At 39.9% G+C, this 27,733-nt stretch overlaps 2 protein-coding genes across 4 annotated transcripts in view; both read right to left on the bottom strand.

Moving 5' to 3' along the window:
* Positions 1 to 733: 733 nt before the first annotated feature.
* Positions 734 to 27,733, bottom strand: part of LOC149263877 (glucose-1-phosphate adenylyltransferase large subunit 3, chloroplastic/amyloplastic-like) — a 461,146-nt gene continuing 434,146 nt past the window's right edge. For all 3 annotated transcript variants that reach the window (XM_089426745.1, XM_089426747.1, XM_089426742.1), the window contains one exon: positions 734 to 1,334. In XM_089426745.1, the coding sequence (XP_089282871.1) occupies positions 1,233 to 1,334 (102 nt within the window). In that variant the 3' untranslated portion in view covers positions 734 to 1,232. The remainder of the gene's footprint in view (positions 1,335 to 27,733) is intronic.
* On the bottom strand, positions 24,104 to 27,695 carry LOC149263878 (uncharacterized). Its single transcript, XM_089460945.1, has 2 exons — positions 27,466 to 27,695; positions 24,104 to 25,967 (listed from the first exon to the last, which is right to left on the bottom strand). The coding sequence occupies exon 2, from the start codon at positions 25,901 to 25,903 to the stop codon at positions 24,104 to 24,106; it is 1,800 nt and encodes a 599-aa protein (XP_089317071.1). The 5' UTR covers positions 25,904 to 25,967; positions 27,466 to 27,695.

Genomic DNA, 27,733 nt, shown 5'->3' on the forward strand with positions numbered 1-27,733 from the left:
AAATAAAATAATTTAATAGTCTTTAAACTTTGTATAATTTCTTTAGTAATATTTTTAAACTTACAACAATATTACATAAAATAATTTAATAGTCTTTAAACTTTGTATAATTTCTTTAGTACTATTTTTAAACTTACAACAATATTACAGATTAATTGCATATAATAATTCAATAATATCTACCATGTTCAACAAAGAAGAAAGAATTTATATAAATTACAAGGAAGGAGTTTATATAAATCTAGTAATTTTTTTTTTAACTTACAACAATATTACAAGTTGATTGCATATAATAATTTCTATAATATCTTCCATGTTCAACAAAGAGGAAGGAATTTATATAAATTACAAAGGAGGAAAGAGTTTATATAAAAATTTCGCGATTTTTTTTTTTAATAATAATTTGATAAATCAGAAGCAAAAATTAATTTGTATCTATTTTGTTAGAAGAATTTAAATACACTTCGTAACAAAATAATGGTAAAAATGTACCATTAGAAAGCTTATTTGTAATAACAATAAAATGATAGATCTACATAAATTTACAAGTTATTCAAGAAAAATTAATGTTTTATGCTTTATGCCCTGTAATGCAGTAGATGCGTGTCTGATCTACGTCGATTGATATATATCGAACACAGTGCAATGTTTAAAAACACATCTACAAAACCAGCGTCTGGATATTCTATGAGAGACCATAAATCTCATGCATGCGAAATACAAAACACAATAATGAAACATAAACATAGTAATTTGATCCCTTCGCAGATCTACAGGATTGGTGGCATCCTCAAAGCAACATAATAATTCCTTTTTTGGATACTTGGATGATTCATCCAACTGATAAAGAAGTTCCGTGGTACATCTACTCGCTTCTACAAATATCTGAGACTCGTACACAGGTATGTTCATCGTTAATTTGGACATGAGATGAAATTGGCTAAAAAAAGAATGAAAATCTACTCATATAAAACTCGAAAAAATTACATCATTTCTCCTCCTACTCACTCCACGTTGTTTTCCATAGGCATGGAAACCGGGATGAATAAAATAATGGTTTGAGATAACTGTTTTTGAAGATACAAAGCACACTCACTAACCATCCAGACAATATATACAATTATGTATATACACTGGCAGGACGCCAATCTCATGAACAATACTTTTTTAGCATGATCAAAATCATGAAAATCTTACAGCATGGAGGTGAAACTTCTGTTACTGACATTCTCTCATATGACAAGCTCATCCTTGATCGTTGAGTTCTTTTGGATAATCGTGATCCCAGAACGAATATAAAAACCTTCTTCAGTCCTATCAGCCTCTTTTATGTTCTGCATTGGAATTTCAGGCCATAACACAGATGTTAGAAAGCACGATTTTCAAGAATATATACGCTTGCATTCTAAATGCAACCGCCAAAATATTGAAGAAATAGAGCTAGTCACGCGGTGTGTTAGATAAAATGCTGCTCAAATCATCTATAAGAAGAATAAAAAAGAACGGTGCTGAATATATACATATTTCAGTGAGCGCACTTTAAATCTGCACTGAAAAAATTTCCTTACACGATCTAGGTCATAACTACAAATTGTTTCTGTATGTTATGCCTGAAATTCGCAGAGAATATGATAACTTGATAAACCATACGATAACTGAACAAAACTGCAATGGGGAAGAAATTCAAAGGGCATAATTTCTCTCATGAAAAGAAATTTTAACTTCATTTATAACATAGATTTGCCAAAGGAACTGATGCCTTAAAGATTATTGTTAAAATTGATGCTTACAAAAGAACTTCAGAGATCAATTCAGGTACCTGTGTCCACTTTTGTGTCTAAGCAAACTATCATACTTCCAATGCATCACAGATATATGAATAATTATGTAAAATTAGTAGACAAAGGATATCACTGTCCAAAATGCTCAATCGAAGATGATTCGATGCCAGATAAAGACAGAAACAACGACCACTCAAGTAAATTCAGAGGAAGCATGCTTGACATTCCCATCCCACAGAATAATATTAAACGCCTGTTTCTCAGAATACTAATATCTCAGTTCCAAGTGTTAAGAGATCATCTTCTTTGAGATACATATATATATATATATATATATATATATATATATATATAAAGGAGAATCATATCTTCTTCCTCAATTCAATTAGGCAGCAATAGAATCAGAATATGTTGCCACTTATAACTCAGCATCTTTGATAAGCAGATAACCTGCTGACAACTACATATCTCTTCCCACGAACCATGACAAAATAATTGGAGCCAGCTAACCTCATCAAAGAACACATATTTGCAGCATAGGTTTCACAGAGTGCACAAAGCTGAGATTCTACGACTGCCAAATTTCAGAGAATGATGAGCACACTAGGTAGTGAGAATCTCCCATAAGTGAAGCTCGCCAATGAATCTGTCCCTGAAACAAAGTTGACTGTTCATCCTGAATATATTTTCAACACCTCTTGGCAAACTTGCAGTCCCAAAAAATATGCTCCACTCTTTAGACGACCAAAAACTAAAGCCAGCGCCTCTGTGAGCCCCCGCTTTTAGCCAAATGGCCTTTAGGTGGAAGCCTTTGGTAGATGACGAGTAACGCAAAAATATGAACTACGTAACTTAGATGAAAAGAACAAACACAGTCTAGCATGTGAATCCACCTCTTCTCAAAGTCAGAGGCTATCCATCAAGTATTTAAGATAAGGGATAAGAGATGCTTTTGCTGCAAGAATAAGGCTTTTTAGGGTCACAGAATTGAAGTTGCTTCCTAAACTTCATCCCCAATATTGCCACAAAGGGGCCTTCATACCGGTATTCAATTTGAACAATACTTAGAAGGCACCAATCCCATAATGTCCTTGAAGGCCAATTTATCAAAGGACAGGAATACCTTTTGATGAGCCAACAAAGTCCAATCCTTCCAAGGCAAAGACTCAAAATCCCATCGATCTTTCCAAAAAAATATACCATTTCTACTTAACCTATGAAACAGAATTGCGCATTCTCAGCAATACACTTCCCTTGATGAATTTCATTCATTTTCTTTTACCAAGTCAAGTTTATCTCAACAAGCCCATGCCAAATGGATCTCGAGGCACCATACATTAACTCCAGGCCTAATGTAGTTTCATAGAGGAGGAACCCAAGTAGGAGGATTGTAATATTCCCTATGGTAATTATTCAAAAATGGCTACTGATTTTTCCGGGTTTAACATACTCCTTCAGTCAGATTTTGTCAAACATATAGTGGGTATACTGATGTAGGGGTATTGCCGTCTTTTTTTCATTAGTAAAATAAACATGTGATGCCAACGTGAATACTCAGGAAAGTGTCTCAAATCAAATCAACATTATAGCATTCATATCATAACCAACAATTATAACTGGGCGCCAAACAAATAGATATCAGATTCACATTCATAGATTTCAAAGATCTATTTTTCTGCTCCTTAGATGGTGACAGTCAATCCCAACAACACAAATATAGTTCAGCAACAATAATAACAAGGTATAGAGGTACCTCTTGTAGAAGAATACTGCTAGCACAATGAATATCAGTCCCACGTGCAAATGAAAGGTACAGCCAATTGTTCCACTCAGTTTTATGTGACTATTTATGCCCAGAAATGATATACGGCCAGCAAGGGGAGGATTTCAACTTCTGTTGGTCCACAACAGAAATTAGGAACTCATTCCAACCCAAAGAACACGCAGAGATACTTCAGCCTCCGTGTTCACTTGTGTAGGAAGTTTAAAGACAAAACTGGACTGATATTAAATGAGTGATGCTCATGTACAATAGCACGCTCTAGCAAGGGTTACTTGATAATATTAGTGGTTCAAACAAGCAGCTACAGGAGCCAATACATCCAGCCTCTTGAATCAGCCTCCAACAATACTACTGGTCTGACCTTTTGTTTGATGTTGGAATTTCTAAGTTTAACCCGTTAGAAATTCTTCTTGTACTATCTGGTTTATTTCTTTCTAGTTGTTTAATTACTTAACAAGCTATTTACCATGTAAATACTGAAAATAAACATAAGTACAGTATCAACATCTACAGATCATCAACTGAAAGAAAACAAACACACAAGTGACACTGTTATTTTTGGACCAATGTCCCCAGAAAAACCCAATGCGGGAAAACTAGTGCAGCTATTCAGAGGGTTTTATTATTATGCAATTTTCAGAATACAACTAGGGTGTAGAATGGCTCACCCAACAGAGAATGCCCTCGGCAGTAGTACCTCTCCTCGGAGACAAATATTTCGGCTGATTAATCACCGGATGAACAATCCCACAGCAACAAATGCAACTCCCACTGCTTTGCATCACTCTGATAGGGACTGTGTCACCCTACCCGACTCACCAACACCCAATCTGTCCCACGAAATCCTTCCAGCGTTGCCTCTTGGCCCTGCGTAAGCTTCTGGAGCTTCTGCGTCAGCGCCTAGACCCTTTGTGTCTTACACGTTGGCCTCTCCTAGCTCTGCGCAGCTCCTGGCTGCCTCTGCGTCAACCTCTCCGAGCTTTGCGCTGTCTCTCTGGTACCAACTCTGCCTCTCTACTATGTATTCACTGCCCCTCACTGCTGATCACTAATTCTATCTCTCTTAGTAAACCCCGCTCTAGAGAATAGAATCACTGATCACTTTGGTGTGACTTCCAACTGACCCTCAAGCCTCCTCTTATACTTTTCCTTTTGGTCCTTCAACAGCCGAGATTAAATCTGTAATCAACAACTAAGATTAGATTTGGCTTGATCCATGACTTTTGGAACCTTCTAACCCATTTTTATGTTAATACCCATTAATATTTTATTTTTCCTAAGTTTAGACTCAGGAACTCCATTAAAATATTAATTATTTTAACGTCTCCCAAACCGGGTACAATCTGTCCAAACCATTTCTGGCTCTTGGAGATCTCATGTGCTTTAGCCTCACCACCAATTTTCACGGCTAGATCACATCTGATGCTACCCCAAATCAACACTCCCTCTTAGCGAGGATTGTGCTCTAGTAATACTCCATACTAAGCATCACCCTAATTATCCAACATCAGTCCCTGTGTTGATGCTAGGCCTCCCCACCCAACTTCTTTTGAACTATTTAATGTCTCCCAAACCGGGTACAATATGTCCAAACCATTTCTGGCTCTTGGAGATCTCATGTGCTTTAGCCTCACCACCAATTTTTAGGGCTAGATCACATCTGATGCTACCCCAAATCAACACTCCCTCTTAGCGAGGATTGTGCTCTAGTAATACTCCATACTAAGCATCACCCTAATTATCCAGCATCGGTCCCTGTGCTGATGCTAGGCCTCCCCGCCCAACATCTTTTGCACTATTGCATCCTGTACTGCTGCCCATGGCCCTGCCACTGCTGCATCTGTACAGTAGCTCCCTCTGCATCCGTTTTGCTGCTAGTTGATCCTCCCAGCACCGCATCTGCACTGCATCCCCTCTCATCATGCTGCATCGTGCTGCCTATAGCACTGCCACTGCTAATTGCTGCACTACAACTCAGTTAACGAGAAGTAAGTAACTGATCCACCCAACTCTGACATCCCTGTCAGGCTAGAGACACTCCCAATGCTAAAGCTCCCTTTGCCGCTAACAAGTGCTCCCTCTATTAACCTCTGCGTTGCTGCAACAACTCCTTGCATCTTGCAACATTGCACACCTCTCTATGCCATCCTGCACTGGTGCAACACTCCCACGCCTCTCACATTGTTGCAGCCTGCTAGCCTCGCGCTGTCCGGGGACTCCTGCACTATAAAACTCTGTGCCGCTCCATCTGCATCTGTCTCTACCAACATCTGCTAGTGCTGTTACTCCTCTTCGCAGCTCCCATAGCAAGGTATAATCCAAGAGGTTGGGTACCTCAAGGATCCTGCCCCTCATTGCCAATAGTCCTGCTGACTACAACTCGATGTCCCCCCACTTCTTCTCAAGTGGCACATGAGCACTCATGGCACAATCGTCATCTTCCTAGACTTCTTTCTCCGCCATTGCTAACGCTGCCTTGGTCGTAGAAGCCTCTCTCTTCCTCTTCTTCCTAGGACACTGGTTCACAAAATGACCAAGTTCCCCACAATGGAAGCATTTGACCTTGGAAAGGTCCTTCTTCTTTCTCTTCTCCTAATTTCATGCAGATGCTAGAGCCGCATCCTCTTCTTCCTCCTCCTTGATTCTAAACCCTTTTCCGCTACTGCTCGCCTTGGTCACCCATCTAATCTCTTCTTGACGAAGAGCCGCTCACAGTTCCTCCCAATTTGGAATGCTCGACCTGCCCAGTGTGCTCTGGACAAATACCTCCCAATCCTCTGAGACTGCGTTCAATTTGGTCCTCACCATCAATTCCTGATCCGATGTGGCCCATGTGGAAGTTAGCTGATCACAGATCTCCCTCAATCAACTGAGGAAGACATCTATCTGCACTCCCTTCTGCATCTGGTATGACCACAGCTAATTTTCAAGTAACATCTTCGTTTGCATGGAAGTATGCTGGTACAATTTCTTCAGGGCATCCCACATCTCATTTTCCGTGTCCTTCTCAGCAATATGCGACACCACATGATCCTTGAACCCATAAAGGATGATGCATTTCGCCCTAGCCATTGCCTCCTCATACTTCTCATTTTCAACTGGGTCAACTGGGATCGCTATTGTTTTCAAGGCGAAGTCTTTGATGCGATATCTATCTAGAATGGACAAGATCCTGGCCTTCGAGACCATGAAGTTGGATGCTCCTTCCAACCTATCCTGATCTCTCAGTCCATTCATGGCCATTATGCTGCTCTTCTTCTGACTCCTTCGAGTCTCTCTACTTCCCTCCTGGAAGTCCTTTCTTCGACTCCTACTGAGTCTCTCAACTTCCCGTCTGGAAGTTATCGGTTCGATTCCGTCTGAGTCTCGATTTCCCTTCTGGAAATCCCTCCTCCTTGGTCTTGCCTTGTTAGGTATTGTTCTGATCATAGTACCCCACCAGCTTCGCTCTGCAAATTACCCGTAGCCTCCTATACCCCAACAACTGAAGGATTGAGCCACTTGGCTCTGTGCAATCCCGTCACAGGCAAATCAGCTCCCCTAGCCAACTGTGTCAGCTCTCCTGCCCAGTGCGTGGCTCTGCGTGAGCCTAATTCTACCTCCCTTAGCATCTACGTTGCCTCTTTTTGGCCCAAAATGATGACACAGTCTCTCTGCATCACTCCTTCCTTTGTCGCCTTCTGCACGGATCAACTCTGTCACTCAAGACAGTTGAATCTGCTGCTACTACTCTGCTAGCTGATCCCTTCAGTTATCCTGTGATTTGCAACCTCGCTCTGATACCATGTTGGAATTTCTAAGTTTAACCCGTTAGAAATTCTTACTGTACTATCTGGTTTATTTCTTCCTACTTGTTTAATTACTTAACAGTTATTTACCATGTAAATATTGAAAATAAACACAAGTACAGTATTAACATCTATAGATCATCAACAGAAAGAAAACAAGCACACAAGTGACACCGTTATTTTTGGACCAATGTCCCTGGAAAAACCCAATGCGGGAAAAGTGGTGCAGCTATTCAAAAGGTTTTATTATTACGCAATTTTCAGAATACAACTAGGGTGCCAGAAATGGCTCACCCAACAGAGAATTCTCTTAGTAGTAGTACCTCTCCTTGGAGATAGATATTCTAGTTGATTAATCACCAGATGAACAATCCCACAACAACAATTGCAGCTCCCACTGCTTTGCGGCACTCTGATAGGGACTGCGTCACCCTACCCGGCTCACCAACACCTAGTATGTTCCATGAAATCCTTCCAGCGTTGCCTCTTGGCCCTGCATCAGTTCTGCTAGCCTCTGCATCAGCTTCTGGAGCTTCTACGTCAACCCATAGACCCTCTGTGTCTCACACATTGGCCTCTCCTGGCTCCGCACAGCTCCTCGCTGCCTCTGTGTCAACCTCTGTGGGCTCTGCGCTGTCTCTCTAGTACCAACTCTGCCTCTCTGCTATGTATTCACTGCCCCTCGGTGTTGATCACTGATTCTATCTCTCTTAGCAAACCCCGCTCTCGAGAATAGAATGATTGATCACTCCGGTGTGTCTTCCAACTGACCCTCAAGCCTCCTCTTATACTTTTCCTGTTGTTCCTTCAACGACCAAGATTAAATCTCTAATCAACGGCTAAGATTAGATTTGGCTTGATCCATGACTTTTGGAACTTTCTAACCCAATTTTATATTAATACCCATTAATATTTTATTTTTCCTAAGTTTAGACTTAGGAACTCCATTAAAATATTAATTATTTTAATATCTCCCAAACCGAGTACAATCTGTTAAAACCATTTCTGGGTCTTGGAGATCTCATGTGCTTTAGCCTCACCACCAATTTTCATGGCTAGAGCACATCCGATGCTACCCCAAATCAACATTTGATACCTCAACTCGAACTACCCATTGATATATTTATTTGTGCTCAAAATTGTATTACACAGCCAGCAAGGATTGGTAACTTTGTCCTCTATTCTGGACACAAAACACAATCAAAATTAATGGAGAATCGATGAAGAAAACACTGCCAATAATGCAAATTTCCTTCTCTAAATGTTTCAGCCTTCTATTAGTACCATTGCCACTTTAGGAAAATCTGTTTCTAAGGTAAAATTGGATGTGACCCTCAAACTGACATGTAGCACGTGCTTAACACCGGAGAACAAGTAACTTAACCTCCTTTATATTAGAGAATTGTGCCCTCAATCCCAGGTCACTGTTGATGGAAATTATGCAGAGATTCAGCCTCAAATAATTTGATGAATTCGACCCTCCTGAAGATATACTGATCTATGTAGTACTCGGCTCTCCTTAAGATCATAAATTTGGTATGGCCAAACCACTAAAGGATTTGGTCTCCAATTCTAAATGAGAATACATCGGCTAAAGACTCCTGCAAACAAAATCATTCAATGATGAAGACTCCCTGCATTAGGCACAATTGGAAGATCTAAAATAATCTTCCCAGCAAGTTAACTAGGGTGGCACTTGAAGTCCACCAAAATTAGCTAATGAGTTTCGCTTGAAACTCGCTTGAGCTTCTTCCCAATGTCAAATAGAAATAATAGAATAGAATGATTTTCCATTGAGTTCCTCCTTTTATAATTCATCATGGAGCCTCCCTCTAGCTTCTAGATTCTCCTTTTTTTCCTATTATTTTATTGGTGATGCCCAATTTCCACTAGGAGACTTTTTGCCACCATTTTGAATTAAATAATAATTTGCCTCCTTTATCAATAAAATATTATTTTGTTACCAATCTCCAATAAAATAATAGTTTTCCTCCATCCTCAAATAAAATATTATTTGCCGCCATTCTCTCTTAAAAATAATAATTTGGCCTCCTCTAATAAAATATTCTTTTTCCACCATTCCATAAAAATAATAATTTCTCCCTTCTCTCACAAAATAATAGTTTCCCCTTTTTAATATTACCCAAAAATCTGCAAAACCCCTTAGTGAATTTTGCACTCAAAAATTGGGAACATTACAGTCCTCCCTGCCAAAAATTACTTGTCCTAAAGAAATATGTTGTTGCTCCAAAAGCTGGCCTAGCTAATGCCAGGGTCCCAAACGTGCCACTGAACTACCCTAGTTCCATGCACAATCCTGTCATGAAGGAATCCCTCAATACCAAAATCCCATGCCCGTCGCTGAAAAACCATCATGCTCATACCACAACACCCTAATCATGACTAACTGCTCAACATGCTCGTACCGAAGCCTCCTCTCTTGTAACTCTCGACCACAATATCGGTAATGATCGAAGCTCTGCTCGACCTGCCAAAGCAACTCAGCAAGGCCAGGCTGACCCCAATCATGAGCCACAACCTACCTCGCCATATGATGAAATCTTTAACAACCCCCCAGGTGCCAACCAGAGAATGAACTAGATCTCCTACTATTAGGGCCGTACTCAACAAGAAGTGGAGTGTCCCACCAATTAACTAGATCCCTGGATTCGATAGCCATACTAGAGATCCAAAACTCCCAAACCTCCTTGTCTACTACTGTGACCTACAGCGAGCTGCTCGAACCCTTATGTGCCTCATCTCTAACCCCTGTATGTATCCAATAAATGGGCACCAAGCATCAAAAATTTGTCCCGCATATACCAAACTACTCTGCTCTTGGCAAACCACACAGCAAAAGCTGCTACCCCAACTCCTGATGATGCACCCAATCGCTTCTTGGAGTCTGGATACCCTCCTATAGACGAAGTGTACCATACCATGTACCTCAAGCTCACATAACGCCTCCAGTTGTCTTGCCGAAAGTATGCCATACAACTCCCTCACAGTGACCTCCCTAAGTGTAACTTAGGGGTGGAACATACGCTACCTCTGTACCAAACCATGCACTCCCCAAGCCTATACCTATCAGTTCGTGCCCTGACCAAATGCCACCACTGAGTGTTGAAAAATGTAACTAGGTTCGGTCTTCATAAATGTATTTAAGTCACAATATAATGTATTTGTCAAAACAAAGAACATGAAATTTAATTATTATTAAAATTAACTTATTAAAGCACGAGTTTCATGCTTGGGTCAATTATTTTTAGGTCAAAGCCTCCATTGCAAGGTTCTAGGGTTTATGTCAAGTGTGCTTGTCCATGTCTTATTGTAAAGAACCCTTCTTGGAATTTATTTGTCAAAGACAAAATTTATTTTATTATAAAATAGGTCATTTATGCCTCCTCCACCAAGTCGGCTTCAAATTGGACAAATCAGCCTAAACTAGGCAGCAGAATCACTATATAAATGCAACAACTCGACCTCATTTGTCACTCACTCACAACAAGTTCGATCTGCAACTTTTGGGGCCAGAAAAAGGTGTGAATTTCAAGGAAGAAGAGAAGAAGGATATCGGAGGTCTCTCTCAAGCATAGCAAGTCGAAATTTTCTCTCTTTCCCACACGTGTGAAGTTGTACAACTACTGGAAGGGGGCCGAAATTCCATAGTAACTAGGAGGTCGAAATTTTGCAACTAGGAAGTTGAATTATTGGATTGACGCTATTGGATAAGAAGAGACTACTATATCATCTTGGAAGGCTGACTTGGTGAAGGAGGAAGGTCTATTGGTCTAGGGTCTTGGTCCATCTTAATTTGAAAGACTGAAGGAAGAGTTCTTTGTGAAAATTCCACTATTGGAATCCTATTGCAGCAACTGAAAATTATTCTCCTAATTGTTAATTTTATTTAATAATTTATTTGTTGTTTGCTATGACAAATATTGAATAAATCACACTGCAATCTACACAAATAAAATTGCGTAAAAATAAACATTGGAAGAAATGCTAGCACACACTCATAAAAATAACACAATTGTTTTTGGACAAAAGTCCTCGGAAAAACCCCTTGGGAAAACCGGTGCAATAGATGAGGGTTTTAATATTATGTAGCAGTAAAAAATTTGAGTACAATCTGGATGCCTGAAACTGGAAATCCACAACAAGAAAATCTGGGAAAAATACTGAAGGGAATTTCCCTTCTCCCATAGGCAATCTCTGGCGCGACTTGCCTTCCACAAACTGGTCGTTGAAACCCCTGCATGAGCTCTTCTACGCTGTCTCCCACATGTGTGGTTCAAAATTACCTTTGATGAAGTCGTTTTGCCTCCAGTTGCTCAGGAAATCGTCTCTCCGGCCTTCTGGGACCTCTGCCCAACCTCTGGAACTGAGAACGATTTTTCTCACCAACAATTGATTTGCCTGACTAAAACTACTGTGTTGAGCCTTTGCATTGCCTCTCTGGGATAACTCGGTCCTCTTGTTGCTACCTCTATGGATCTGGAATTCTCTCCTCTGGATCATTGTCCTTGCGTCTCACACTGCTTCGATCTCTAGCTCTCTCTCCGGCAACTGACTGCTGCTACTCTAGAAATCGATCTGCTCAGAAATCAAACCTCTCAAGTGTTTTCTCCATCACTACATCGACCTCCTCTTATAATCCTCTGTTGGAGCACCAACGACCAAGATTAAAATTTAATCAATGGCTAGGATCATCTCTGGATCGATCCGTGTGAATTTCAAGATTATTCACACCTTGATTAATTAACCATATTCCCAAAGTTTAGACTTAGGAAATATTTAAAAATTGGTTAATAATCTAATTAAGTCATTTCTAGGAAGAATTTCCAGAAACAATTTCTGGGTTTTGGAGATCTCATGTATTCTAGCCTCCAAAAAGTTTCGTGGCTAGAACACATCCGATGCTACAAAAACTAGCACTCCCTCTTAGCGAGGAATGCGTTCTAGTGCTACTGTACACCCTGTAAAAGCACTCCGTCTCTGCATCATCTCCTATCACGTTGCTGATGTCTGGCCATCTACCCACCAACCACCGCGCAACTTTGACATACGTTGCATCTGTGTTGTTGCTGAACCGCTGCCAACACTGCATCTGCACTGCAATTCCCTCTCATCTTTTGTTGCTGCAATTGCAACATTTGCAACTGAAAAGCATCCAAAATACTGAATCAATTGTTTTTAGTGTGATGCATCTGTCATTCGAGTCTCTAACCGCTGATAGTATCTGCACTGTCACTAAAGATTTTGCATTGTTGTTGACTCTACACTACGCTCCACAGCATCTCACTGCTACTGGTCTCTGCAACTGTCACTCTAGCATCTAACTGCATCAATTGTCACTGATCCATCCTGCTATTGAATACTACGGGTCCCCGTAGCAAGGTATTGATCCATGAGGTGGACTCCTCAAGGATCCTGCCAATCTGTAGCACTCTGGGGCTACAACACCAAGTCTCCCCACCTCACCCCTGGAGGTATATCAAGAAACATGGCGAAGTCTTCCTCCAACAGCTTGGAGGACAACCTATCGATCTCTGCTGAAGCTGCCTGCTAGTCCTGCTTCTCCTCCTAGTCCTTCTTCCTAAGAGGACACTGGGTACTATAGTGACCAAGCGCACCACACCTGAAGCTCTTGACATTTGACAAGTCCTTCTTCTTCTTCCTTTGCTCCCCCTGTCCCTGACTAGGACCCTTAGATGTGAAAGCCACATTCTCCTCCTCCTTCACCTGCTTTTGTCTGCTACTGCTGCTACTGATGGAGCTCTTTAGAAGAGCTCGCCTCAATTCCTCTTGTTGTAAGTCAGCCCACATTTTATCCCAGTGTGGCATCCTATCTCTCCCCAGAATGCTTTGGACAAAAACTTGCCACTCCTCTGAGACACTGTTGAGTTCCAATCTCACAAGTTCTGTGGGTTGAGGCATTGCCCTCACAACTAACAACTGGTCCCAGACCTCCTGAATCCTGGTGAGGAAGGGGTCTATGCCTTCCCCCTTCTGCATCTGGATGAGCCTTAACTTCTTCTCAAGGTACATCTTCCGCTGCTCGGAAGTACCCTAATACAATGTGGCGAGAGCATCCCACATCTGCTTGGCAGTATCTTTGCCAGCTATATGTGAAACAAAATGATCTCGGACTCCATCTAGGATTAATTGTTTCGCCCATGCCATCTCCTTCTGTACTCCTTCAGCTGATCTTCATCATGGGGAACTCTTACCACTGCACCAATATATGTTTTTAGGCCAAATTCATCTAGAAGGAAGGACATCCTTGCCTTCCAGGTGACGTAGTTGGAAGCTCCATCCAACCTGTCCTGATCATGAAGCCCAACGGTGGCCATCTTAACAAAATGTCGAAAATATCCTCTTTCCTTCTACTCAGTTGTTGCTCTGCTATTCACACTCCCTTTTGGAGTGAGAAGATCTACTCAAAACCACTGTTGATTTGCAACGGAAAATCAAACTTCTTGAGACTAGAATTCCCTAAGGAAAATTCTCCATCTGTGTGTGCTCTTCTCTCTTCCACCCAACGCTGGATCTTCTTTAGCATACTGCTACAAAACCTCTGCATCCAGCTAGAGATCCGCTCAACAAAAAAATTGGAATTGCTCCAGGTTCCTATGGAATCACTTGATCTAGTAGGATCAAATTTTTCTGCCCCTCACTCAGAAAAATTGAACCTCCACAATTAACTTGGCTTCCTGGCAGAATGGCTACGCTGCCCTTTGGAATTTCGGCCTGCTACCAACACTGAGTAGCAAAATTCCTTCTCTCTTCGCCTTTGAGCTCTTCAGATGATCAACTGTGTTCTGATACCATGTGAAAATTCCACTACCAGAATCCTGTTGCAGTAACTGGAAATTATTCTCCTAATTGCTAATTTTATTTAACAATTTATTTGTTGTTTGCTATGGCTAATACTGAATAAATCACACTGCAATCGACGCAAATAAAACTGCAGAAAAATAAACGTTCAAAGAAATGCTAGCACACACTCATAAAAATAACACAATTTTTTTTCGGACAAAAGTCCCCGGAAAAACACAACTTGGGAAAACTGGTGTAGAAGATGAGGGTTTTAATATTATTCAGCAGCGAAAAATATGAGTACAATCTAGATGCTTGAAACTGGCAATCCACAACAAGAAAATATGGGAAAAATACTGAAGGGAATTTCTCTTCTCCCACAGGTAATCTCTGGCACGACTTGCCTTCAGCAAACTGGTCATCCAAACCCCAACGTGAGCCCTTCTGTGCTGCCTCTATGCTGTCTCCCATACATGTGGCTCAAAACTGCCTCTAATGAAGTCGTTTTGCCTCCAACTGCTAAGGAAATCGTCTCTCCAGCCTTCTGGAACCTCTGCCTGGCCTCTAGAACTGAGAACGATTTTTCTCACCTGCAAATCGATTTGCCTGACTGAAACTAATGCACAGAGCCTCTGCACTACCTCTCTGGGATAACTCAGCCCTTTTGTTGTTGCCTCTCCAGATCTGGAAGTCTTTCCTCTAGATCACTGTCCCTGCCCCTCTCGCACTGCTTCGATCTCTAGTTCTCTTTAGCAACTAGCTGCTGCTACTCTGGAAATCGATCTACTTAGAAATAGAACCTCTCAAGTTTTTTCTCCATCACCACATCAAACATCTCTTATAATCCTCTATTAGAGCACCAATGACAAAGATTAAAACTTAATCAATGGATAGGATCATCTCTGGATTGTTTTGTGTGAGTTTCTAGATGATTCTCACCTTGACATAATTAATACTGATTAATTAACCATATTCTCTAAGTTTAGACTAAGGAAATATTTTAAAATTGTTTAATAATCTAATTAAGTCATTTCTAGGCAAAATTTCCAGAAATGATTCCTAGGTTTTGGAGATCTCATGTATTCTAGCCTCTCCACAAAGTTTTGTGGCTAGAACACATCTGATGCTACAAAAACTAACATTCTTGACTGGATTTTCCCCTATATAGGGGTTTTACACTAGTTGTCCGCCAAGATCTGATGTCCCTGATCTTCATGTTTTTCTTTTGATAATTGCTTGATGGAAACAACGATAAAAGAAGAACATAAGAATATCACAAATAATTATCAACATAAGTAAATATGTTTGCCTTTATGATTTTCTAACATGGTATCGGTGCTAAGGTGAAAGAAGGAAGGAGAAAAGCAACCTGAAGGTCTATTGAAAGGAGAATAAGGAGCTTTAAGCTTAGAAATAGAAGATATCAACATGACAAACTCAATGAAGGCAAAGAACAAACTAGAAGGAGCCTCCAACTATAGGGCCTCGAAAAGGAAAATAGATCTCATTCTCAATAAAGTTTTAGATCTTGTTCAAGGAAGAGTCAAGAAGTCTACAGATGAATCTGTAATGTTCCAAACTTGGATAAACAATGATATGTTAAAAAAAAAAAAATACAACACCAAAAATTTTAAACTTTCAGCAAATACTCATAAAAACTCCAGAAGCAAGAACCAGTTGAGCCATTTTATTAATCCAATGGAGCAAGTACAATAGTATGAAGAAGTGCGCATAGGCTAGCCTCAATGGCAAGCGTGACAGAACCAAGGTGATAAAATAATAATCTCAATTGTTGATAATAATTGCTCCAACGATGCTCTGCACTGCCTTGAAAACTGCACTGCTGGCTGGAAAGAGACTGCTAGAAACCCCACCTCTGACGCTCAGAAGTTGCTACAAAATTAACCCCAAGCTCCTTGACCAAAACCTAGAAAGGTTTTCGTTTGGTTCCGACCTCCCAAAATCGACCCCAAGAGGCCCTATGCCTTCCAAGACTGCTAAAGCACACAACCTGCAAATATACCAAAAAAATCCTTCTCCAATGCTCTAGAAAAGTAGCAATCACCTCCACTAGTGTTTCCCTTGTCTCTCCCGACAAGGATCAAACTCAATAGCTGAGACTCCACCTCCCACGTGCGCACAATATTCTCCCTCTGCGCTAGCCCAGGAAGTGCAAAAATCCCACTAAATAGAAGCTCTCTCTCTCTCTCAGCTCTAAAACTCACCCAAAATGCAACAAAACACCCAAGCCTCTCTTCTAGAATTTCTCCCGACCAAAACTCCTCTGAAAGATGTCAAAATCACAACTCGGCCTCTCCTCACTGCGTCCTCCAAGAATACGCGCGACCTGGAGACATTGGATACAATTGCTGGAAATCACAATGAAAATCTCCTCCAAAAGAATATATATAAACCTCTTTAGGGTGGCACTCGAAGTTCCTCGAAGAAAGGGTGAACTCTACACTTGAATAACTCTTGCTAAACATCAAGTGACTTGGCTAAGCAGCTCGAGTAACCAAAGACAAATTCGATATGCCAAAGATGATCAAATGAGGAGTGTTGCCTTCCTTTTATAGATTTCGTGGAATTCTTTTCTGTGAAAATTCCTAGGTCTAACAATCTTAGGAATCCTACTGCAACCAGCGAAATCTACTTCACCTAGATTGTAAATTACATTACAAACTTATTTCAGATTTTTTCTTGAAATATCAAAGCAAATTACTGAAGCAACCTACACCAAATTAAATATGATTCTGAAACATAGAAACTAAACAAGGAAATACAAACACATAGGACACCATTATTTTTGGACAAATGTCCTCGGAAAAACCCAATTTGGGAAAACCGATGCAATAAATGAGGGTTTATTATTATTAAGCAGTAGAAAATTCTGAATACATCTCTAAATACCTCTCGGGTTAGTCAGTTACAGAGAGAGAAATATTGGCAGAAAGATTTGTGAGATTACCTCACACAATCACTAAGAAAAAGTCCCAACTGATCCGGTCACTGGATGAGGTGCCCCTGGTAGGCCCTGCATTGCCTCAACGTTGTCCCATTGTCAACTCTCCTAGGCACTGCATCACCCAGCTGAGGAATCGATCAGTAGCCTAGAACTACTTCTCTCAACTTCCCGGTCTCACACCCCGGCTTCCGACTACTGAAACTGACTTTGCTGCTAGAGTTTTGACTTTCTATCTCACCCTCTGCACTGCCTCTATGTGGCCCTGCTGGCCCTGCGTTAGCCTCTGCGTCTGGGCTACTAGATCACCCTCTGCCTCTCTCTATTGATGATTCTTTGGCTGAGAAAATCTCTCTCTCCGGAAGCTATCCCTGCCCCTCAACTCTAGGAGATCTCCTCAATCGAATTTTCCTCCTGAGAACTTCTGACTTCAAAAAATTGATTTATTGATCTCTCTTGGTGTATTTTCCAAATGACCCTCAAGCCCCTTATTATATCTTCCTGTTGGACAACCAATAACCTAGATTAATTCCTAAACAAAGGCTCAAATCGTTTTGACTTGATCTCTGTCTTTTTCTAGAAGTTACACCCACAATTAGATTAATACCCATTAATATTTTAATTTTCCTAAGTTTAGAGTTACGAACTCCATTAAAAATATTAATTATTTTAATAAAATCATCTCTGGTTGGAAGCTACTAAAACAGTTTCTGGATTCTTTGGAATGCATGTGCCTAAGCCTCCTTGCAAAATTTGAGGCCTAGAGAACATCCGATGCTACCTCAAGTCAACACTCATAGAGAGGAATGTGCTCTAGCAATATACTATTGTTGCATACTGCTCTGACTCTGAAGCATCGTCCTCTGTGCTGTTGATGTCTGACATGCTGTCCACCAACTACCACGTTGTTGCTGCAACTGTACTGCTGCCTTTGACACTGTCATTGCCAATGCTACATTTGTACTACAGCTCCCTCTCAAATGTTGCATCTGCTATGCTGCTAGCATTGCCACTGCTAACACTGCATCCGTACTGTAACTCAATTGTTGAGAGAAGCAACTGAAAAACATCCAAAATTACTGAACTAATTGTGTTTAGTATGATACCACGTGAATGCTGGAACTAACTGCTACTAGTCTTCGCGCTGACCCTCTATTGTGTTGCTACTTAACCTTTGCTCTATGCCATCTACACTGTTGTCAACTCTGCCCTGCGCTACTCAGACTCTGGCATTCCTAGCCACTGCATCTGTCTCCCCGACACTCCTCGACACCATCCGACACTAGTCCATCTTGCTTCTACAAAACTGGTCTCTCGTAGCAAGTTATTGATCCAAGAGGTGGACTCCTCAAGGATCCTGCCCATCTGTAGCTCTTTCGAACTACAGCTCCAAATCAGCCCACCTCCCTCCTAGAGGTATCTTTGCGGCTGCAACCTTAGGGTCGTGCTTCTCATCCTTGCCCTTTTTCTTCAAAGAACACTAGGATGCATAGTGGCCCATCTCGCCACATTTGAAACACTTCACCTTAGAGACGTCCTTCTTTCATCTCTGTTGCCCCTTTGATGCAAGGGCTGCATTATCCTCCTCCTCCTTGGGCTTCGACCCACTGCTGCGGCTGCTTCCATCAAGTTTAACCCTGACCAGGTCTCTCCGCAGTTCCTCCTGTTGACCACTACCGGTCAACTACCCATATCAGTACACCCCCTTTTCTTTGCAAAAAGGGTAGCGCTTGATCGACATGTCCGTGCCATTCGACAGTCATGGACAGCTTGATCAATTTATGTTGTAAACCCAGTCTGCAAGTATAAATTGTAAATAATCTTAGCAGATATGAGTCATGTATGTAAATTTCCTAGGTGGACCTAATTTTCTAAGTGATAATCTACGTTCTGGAAGGTTTTTCGTCTCACCGATCCATGATCGGCAGAGTTTTCCTTCAGCCTAACCCCAAAGCCGAAATGGATTTTGTCATTAGAATCTTAGGAGAATCCTAGTGTGTTAATCTGCTAGATCATAGTTGTGTCGCAGAACTGGGTGGTTTATGAGGGTCTATGTCAAATGGGTTTTCCCCCCTTTGGATGTAAAGTTGTAAGTCATGATGTAAAGTGTCTTGAGGGTTAAGAAATGTTTTAATCCCCTCATAAGTCCTAAGTCCTAGGTCCTAGGTGATTTTTCCAAAAGCTAAGTTCGAGGATCCATTTAAAAATAATTTTAAAAATTTTAAAAATATAAAAAATATATATATATATATATATATATATATATATATAAAATAAAAAATAAAAATAAAAAAACTAAAAATAATAAAATAATAATATTTTGAGTAAATAAATGCAGAATTTCAATTTTTTAATACATTAAAAATTCGACGGATGAGATTAAGAGATATCTTGATCCTCATCGACGGTCGAGATCATTTTTGACGTGGATCACTCGAACTAGCTGTTAGGAATTTTTCCTTTAAATAGGGTGCTAGGGGTCATTTGAGATCATCCGATCTGTGAGTCTTGCGCTGAAGAAGCTCTCTTGTAAACTTTTTCTGGTGCTAATAAAGAAAGACTTTGGGGTTGAAATCTTGCTGGTGTTACTCTCTGGAAGTGTTGTGAGCAATTTTATTTTCTGCATATTGTAATTTTCAGCCATTGGTAACAGCTTATTGTAGAGTATTGTTGAGCACAAGTATCTTGTTCACTTGCTAGGGTTTGAATGGTATTAGGTTTTCTGAAGTAATGGCAGGTATTTCCATTGCTGTTGAGATCTAGTATTGTTTTTTTCTCTCTTTATTGACGGTTGAAATGAGCTGTGCAGGAAACCCTTATTGAAGAAGACCAGTGGGCGTTTGGGGAAGTTCTCGGCTGAACCAGCCAACTCCCGCAAGCATTTTCTTGCAGAGCCCAGCTAGTTTTGATCCTGGGTTAATCATTTAGTTTGTTTTCTGATTTGCATGAGAGATTTCTAAAGTATTTTCATAGTAAATCTGAAGTTCTAAAATATTATTGATGATAACTAACAAATCTGGCTGTTGTAGAGCTATAATTTTGTAATTTTGTAGCTGGTTTTTAGGGTTTTATTTTCAATCATTGCATATATTTTCTGGGTTTTCGTTTTCCCATTGCAGGATTGCAGGCACAGGCTATGAGAATTTTTCAGGGTTTCATCAGATAATCTCAAAGCAGTCTGCCATCCGGGGTTTCATTTTTTTTTGCAGGGACATTCTCCAAAAAGATTTTTAAATTTTCTGAAGAAATCCGAGCTCCTGTACGTTTCCTGCTCATCCACGTAGCCCCCATCTCTTATTCCGCTGCCACTGAGCCGTCAATCCTCCCTCAGCAAATCCACGCTATCCGAAAATCGTAACCTCTGCCTGCACGCTGGTTTTTCCCTGTCTCCCTGTGCTGTTCCATCCAGCTCACTCAAAACCTGGAGCCTTGCGTCCTCTCATCCCTCACATAAAGCCTGCAGCCTGTCCACCAGCAGTGTTACACATAGTCAGATCAGCATCTATCTATGCAGCTCCATCAAACCCCATCTGCTCTTCATCGATCAACCTGCAACTCATCCAAACGTTGTTCCAGTTGCTGAAGAGCTCCACGCACCTGCAAAACACGTTGAAACTCTGCATCCGCTCCGTCTTTCCCTCACGCACCTTACGCCAACTGCAGAAAATCACGTTTTTTACATACACGGGCTTAGGTAAACGATTCAATTTTTTTTTTGTTTTGGGGCGCTGGATCAGCGTGCATCTGTCCATCGGACCACCTGCAAGTTGATTCCTCCCGCGTGCTTCAAGTCCTTGTCCTGCTATGCACGTGAAGGACATCGGGCCGCCTGCAAACCTGCGTGAGTCCTTCCACGCTGTTGCTACATGCATCTGTCCGCCGTCAAATAACCTGTAAAACGAAACATATACGGGCCAGTGTTTTACTTCATTGCGTTGGATGGTAAGGTGACGTTAGTTTAGGTTTAAATTTGCATTTTTATTGTGTGTTAAATTTAAGTTTTATTTAGGTTTTGTTTAATGTTTACGCATTAGACTATTTTGATTTAGTTATAAATTTATTTTTTTTAGGTTAGAGCTTTAGACTTAGATTTAGTTTGATTTTTATATATATAGTTTTAGACTAGATTTTAGTTTTTGTTAAAGTTTTCTTTTTAGATTTTAATTTTAGTTTTATTAATCATAAAAAAAAATCACAAAAATATATATCTATATATATATAAAATTTTAAAATCATAAAAATTATAAAAAAAAAAAATCATTAATAAAAGTCCTTTTTAGACTTTAGTTTTAGTTTAGATTTTGATTTCAAGTCCTTTTTAAAAATTATAAAATCATAAAAAAAAACAAAAAAGTTCTAGATTTTAATTCTATAGTTTAGTTTAAGTTTTATTTTTATTAATCATAAAAAAATAAAAAAGTATAAAAATTAGAAATCATAAAAATCATAAATTTTTTTGAAAAAAGATATAAATTTTTTCTTTTCTATAGTCTCATTTATTTAGACTTTAGTTAGCCTAGTCTTGTTTTATTTGAAAACATAAAAATATTTTGGAAATATTTTGCCAGTTTGAATCTTAGCCCAGGAATCTGTTACTTTTTATCTCTTTCGCTGAGGCTAAATTTTTGATGTGGGGTTAATGTTTATCATTTTCATGTGGTTAAATATGCTTGAATGATCATTTAAAGATTAGCTATATGAATGTGATCTCTGGTTAACTTTTGAAATTACATGGTTGTTTAAAGCATTTATCTTTTGAAATTTTTAATCGCTGGAATATCGTTATTGAGCTTTAATCGCTGGATCACTATAAGAGCATTGTGTGTTTATCGAATATCTTGCATTTGCTTGAGTTATCTGATGGTAAATGATTGTTAATGAGTTCATCTTTTCGCAACATTTGATAGATAATCATTCAGCCATTAAATATATAAGGCACTGGTCTATTAACTTACTAAAATCAAATAAGTGCTTGTTTTCTCTCGTGTCTCCCAACCCGACTGGTCCACAGTTGGTCTTCATCATCCCTTAGGGTCTACCCCCCTTAGCTGCGGGAGACAAGCTTAAACGGAGAGATCGGGGATCAGGGTGACAGCCCCCGGTCTGAGCGTTGTCGCGACAATCTGTGCGACAACATTTTTTGGCGCCGTTGCCGGGGATAGAGTTTTTCTGTCCTTGGTTCTTTCATTTCGAGCTTTTTCGTGTTTCACTTCTTGTTCAGGTGGCGACTCCACTTCATATATTATCTTCAAGAGTGTATACTAGAAGACATCCAAGCAGTCTGTGCAATCCTACTCCTGATCCTGAAAAGGTCCTCAGGGTACGATTACACAAACTCTCTTCTCGTACACTTCTTGTTAACCTTGGACAAGAAGCCCTTTCTGATATCCATTTGCTTTTTAATAGTCAAGTTAGGCACAACATCATGGATATGTATGCCCCTTGCAATTTTTCTAACATTCCAAGGTATCCCAATACTATTCCATCAATTGGGATAGATAAATTGCCTAGCTTTCGGGGAGATAATGCTATTAGTGCAAATTCGCATCTAAGAGACTTTAGTATATGGATGGCTAAATATGCAAGATCTCCTGATTTCGATCATGAAGATGTTAGAATGACTCTTTTCATTTTAACCTTGGGGGGTGATGCTCATGAATGGTTTACTGAAAAGCCCCAAAATTCATTTGATTCCTTAGAATCGATCATTAATGCATTTAAAGAAAAATATGGAGATAAGAGAGAAGGAAGACACCTCGTAAAAGCTATTAGCCTAATAAAAAAGCAATGTTCCACCAAGACTCCGGTGCGGGGAGACGCGGGTGCGGGGAGACGCACAGGGGGGACGTGTGGGAGTACCCTCAAATTTTAGGGAAATTTCGGGGGTGTGGGGAGTCGTCGAGATATATAATAATAATAATAATAATATATATATATATATATATATATATATATATATATATATATATATATATATATAATATTCAAGTTCATATTCATTGTTCACTGTTCAATAATGAAAGCATAAAAATATTAAATAGACAATTGAAATTTGAATCATTGATCTATCCTCATCATTCATTTTGATACATACATGACACATCAAGCATTGAGATTTGAAAAAAAAAATCAGTAATAAAATATTTAAATACTGAAATACATTGATCGATATCATTCATCATTCATTGATTCAATGGTTCATCATTCTACAATCTAGTAATCTACATTGATTTAAAAACTAAATTCATCATTCATCATTCTATATTTTCAAAGTTTGAACACTAAATTTATATAACTCAAACTTCGAAGTTTCAAAGTTCAAACTCAAAAATACTAAATAGTTAAGAGTGAAGAGTCAAGTCATCTGACATCAATATCTAGTGTTGCAACTCAAAAATGAAAAATGCATAGTCAGCACTGAAAATAAAATGATAAATCAGCATCAAGGACTCAATCTCAATGATTGGTCCTCTACATCTATCTGCTGCATGAAGTCATCAGGACCATCAATGGGAATGTCAATATCCGAGTCAGAGTCACTCTCTTCAGTAACCAATGAAACTCCAACCAAACCATGTCGCAGCTCATCTGGTCCATCCTCATCATCTATCTGTGCACTATCCTCTGGATCCACATCCCATCGTGTTGCCGGTCCCTTCCGATACTCTGGTGTCTTCCTATGTGCAAGACGTAGAGAACTGTGCACTGCAACTAGCTTATCTGCTCTCCTAGAGGAAAGTCTATTCCTCTTGATAGAGTGGATGAAGCTATATGTGGACCAATTCCTCTCTGCTGCAGAGGAACTAGCAATCTGAGACAATAAGCGAATAGCAAGGTGTTGGATCTCTGGAGCATCATCCCCATGCATGGTCCACCAACCAATGGGGTCAGTCTGGCCTAAATCATTGCGATCTTCCCTTGCATCATTCTTGTTGAAGGGACCACTGAGACTTGCAAATTGCATCCACTATCTCCTAATTGTTCTCCCTTCTTCTGAACTATGCATCTTTGTAATGGCAGCTCGAAATCCCTTTTTGACCTCTGGATCTTCAATGGGAAGAATTCTACTAGTCCTTGCCACATACCATTTTGGGTTGAGTGCATATGCTACCATGTGCAAAGGTGTATTCATTCGATCCCACCTACGCTGTATAATGGGTCGAATTTGGGTCGTATAGAACTCTAAGGAAGGATCTTTCTCACGAATGGCCACCCTTACTTGATCCAACATAGTATCAAAAGTCTCATATATTTCTCCAAGAGTAGGAGAATCTGTGTCAGTGTAGCGAATGACCTCAACTACAGGACGTAAAAGTGATACCAAATAACCACAATCTGTCCACCAATCATTAACCAATATCTGAATCCTGATTTTCTTTCCTTCCTCTGTCTTGGATTCTGCCCATCTGTTCCAATCTGGAGTTACAACCATGGCCTGCAATGCTGACTGCACCTCCAACATCCTCTCTAATAAAAGAAAATAACTAGCATATCTAGTGTCAGTAGGCTTGAGGAATTCCTTCCTCGCATGAGACCTGTACATGGCTAAAGAGGTATGGTGATTGCAAATAAACATTTGCACATTTCTTGCAGCTATCACCAAGTTAGATACCCACTCAATTTTGCCAATGTCTTTCAATGCATTATTGAACGCATGCACACAACAAGGGGTCCAGAAAATATGCCTGTATTTACTTTGAATCATTAATCCTGCTGATCTACACACTGCTGCTGCATTTGTCACAACCTGTACAACATTTGTAGATCCAACCTCCTCTATAGCATCACGAAGAAGCTCAAATTGGAAAGTTGCATCTTTGCGCTTTCCAGAACAATCAATAGCTCTAAGAAAGAAAGGCCCTTCTCGGCAAGTAACTATGATGTTGATAAGTGGACGTTTGGCAATGTCTGTCCACCCATCCATAACGATAGAACAACCTTCTCTCACCCATGTCTGCCTCATATTTTCCTTTTGCACATTAATATTGGCCACTTGCCTTTCTAATATCACTGTCCTCAACTTATGTTCACCTGGGGGCACATATGAGGATCCTGCTGCTGCAATTGCCTTCACCATCTCCTTATAGTAAGGAGAACGACTAACATGGAAAGGAATGCCATTGACAAAAAGAAATTTTCCAATGGCATCATCTGTATCATTACGGTTCAACTTACCATACATTCCTGTAAGAGTTGGTCCCACTGCACAAGAACGAGAACCTGGTGGAGGCATATTTTTCATTTTTTTTTTGGAGCTTGTGGCTTCATCAGTATTTTCATTTTGGTGAGCTTGGGCCATGGCATTTTTACTTGAGAAGTTTCCCTTTGCATCTGCTGCCATTTGCATCCTCAAGAGCTCTGATTTTTGCAATATGGTTAATTTTGAACATATATGAACCCCTTTGCCACCTACACCCAAAAGATGCATCTTGATCCGACTATAACTCCCAACCCAAGAATGACCACAAACATTGCATTTCCAATGACGTGTCCCACCTCTTTGTTTTCCGGGTTTTGGTTGAGTTGAAGAGTCAGCCATTTTGGCAACATATAATAAAAGAGGTTTGGTTGGATTAAACGTCCCTTTTGCATATTCAGCCAATGCCTTTGACGGGGTTGCAGTTGCAGTTGCACTGGGAGAAACACTCGCTGCACTGCTGCCATGGGTTTCATTCACTGCTGATGGGATTTCAGTTCCAAGAGGACTTTCTGTTTGAACATCATAATCACTATCAGTGTCACGATCACTGTCACTGTGGCTGCTCATGTTCTTGCAGCTTGTTGTGTCACTGTTTTACTTTATTTTGCAAATATTTTTTTGTTTTTCTGCCCTGCAGAAAGAGTTAAACAAAAATAAAAAATTCATCATGTAAATCAAAATTTACAATGCAAATATGGTAGAATTAAATATAAATTATTAAAATTTGAAAACAAAAACATAAACAAAAAATAAAAATTAAATTTGAGTGACTGTCCACTGTCCACTGTCTTTAGTGTCCATTGTCCACACATTTGGTACTAAAATTTAAATTATTTTGAAGACATAATTGAAGACCTATGGCCTAAGGACAATTCAGATATGTGGCTTATGTGACAAGGTTAAAAACTAAAACACGAAGCAGACCTGAAGTAATTTAAAAATTTTGGGAAGCCTCAGCCTGTGGAACTGGAGAACCCTCTTTGGAAGCAGCGGTTGAAGTACTGGCTGGAGCAACCTCAATGGATCGACTTATGAACTTATAGACTTAAACTGTGTATCTTGAAAACATGATGTATTGTTATGAAGACCTGAACTTTTTATTTCTTTATATTTCCCTTTCACATACAAGAATGTGTTCCCCTGCTTTCCATGCAGAAAACACTGATAATATGGGGTGAGCATGATCAGATCTTTCAAGTTTCCACTTGAGTTGGGAAATAGGCTGAAGAGGTTTGCACACTTCGGCTGTTACATGTCTTCAGAATGTTAGTTATTTGCATTTTGTTTCATCTTCTTAACGCTGTTCGAGTCTGGCAGGCATCTGGTGATGGAGCAGAGCTTGTCTTGTTTAAGGATGCAGGGCATGCTGTGCACCTTGAGAAGTCTGCTGCGTTTAAAACTTTAAGTTTTAACAAACAGTTGAAGAAATTTCATATATCTGACAGGTTATAAACTTATATATTAATATATCCACTCCCAAGGTCAGAGTTCTGTGATGAAACAGGTTGTTCTCATGGGAAATTAAAATGACCCAAAGAGAGATTCAGATGACAAGCCGCATCACTCTCGGTGTCAATTTTTTAACAAACAGTGTGCGAGGAATCCGAATTATGAATTGAAATTTGACACTTAATGATTTTCATTTAAGTCTACAGCTGCAAAGGAAAACGATCATTAACAGAAAATTTCAAAATTATGTTCAAAGCAGCAAATGCTTATGGATAACCGTATCTGTTGCCAGTAATAGTTAAATTTTAATGCTGAGAACTTAGAAGTCTGTCTACTAAGAACTCAAGGTAGAAATCCCACCTACAATGGTAGAAGTCTGTCTACGAATAAGAACTCGAGGTAGAAATCAATGCCGAGGATACATCTATCGTTAATGATTGAATGCATACACACTGATTGTTACGTTTTCTTTCTCACAGCGTTTGGATACTCAAATTATTCATTGAACTGGCTCTTACGAATTATGAGGGTCAACAGCAATGCTATAGAATAGTAAATACACATACAAGATTTCGATAAGGTTTCTGCCAAGCAAAGAGCCACATAAACGACGATGGACGAGACTGATAGCAGCAAAACAGAAATTAAATTTTTTTATCCTTGCAGGCTTGAACGTCTACCTGGAGGTGGAGCCGCACAGCGTAGGGAGTCGGGGCAGAGGTTTGAACTTGAAACTTGACGCAAAACAGTAAACGATGGAGCCGTGGTCGAACTTTTAAAGCCGCTGGAGCAACTGCCAAGTTCCAACTGCAAACTTGCAAAGGGACGCAACAGTGAACACGCTCTCTCAACGCTGAACAGCAATGACTCAGTTCAGCCCTCAGTTCAGCCCTCAGTTCAGCGTTTCAACTTTCAGAGTTCAGGCAAAGTCGGAGTTCAGGCAAAGTC

This window comes from Pinus tabuliformis, chromosome 6, assembly GCF_031772625.1.
Source record: "Pinus tabuliformis cultivar Carrire ecotype Pingquan chromosome 6, CPIR1, whole genome shotgun sequence".
Taxonomy (NCBI): Eukaryota; Viridiplantae; Streptophyta; class Pinopsida; order Pinales; family Pinaceae; genus Pinus; species Pinus tabuliformis.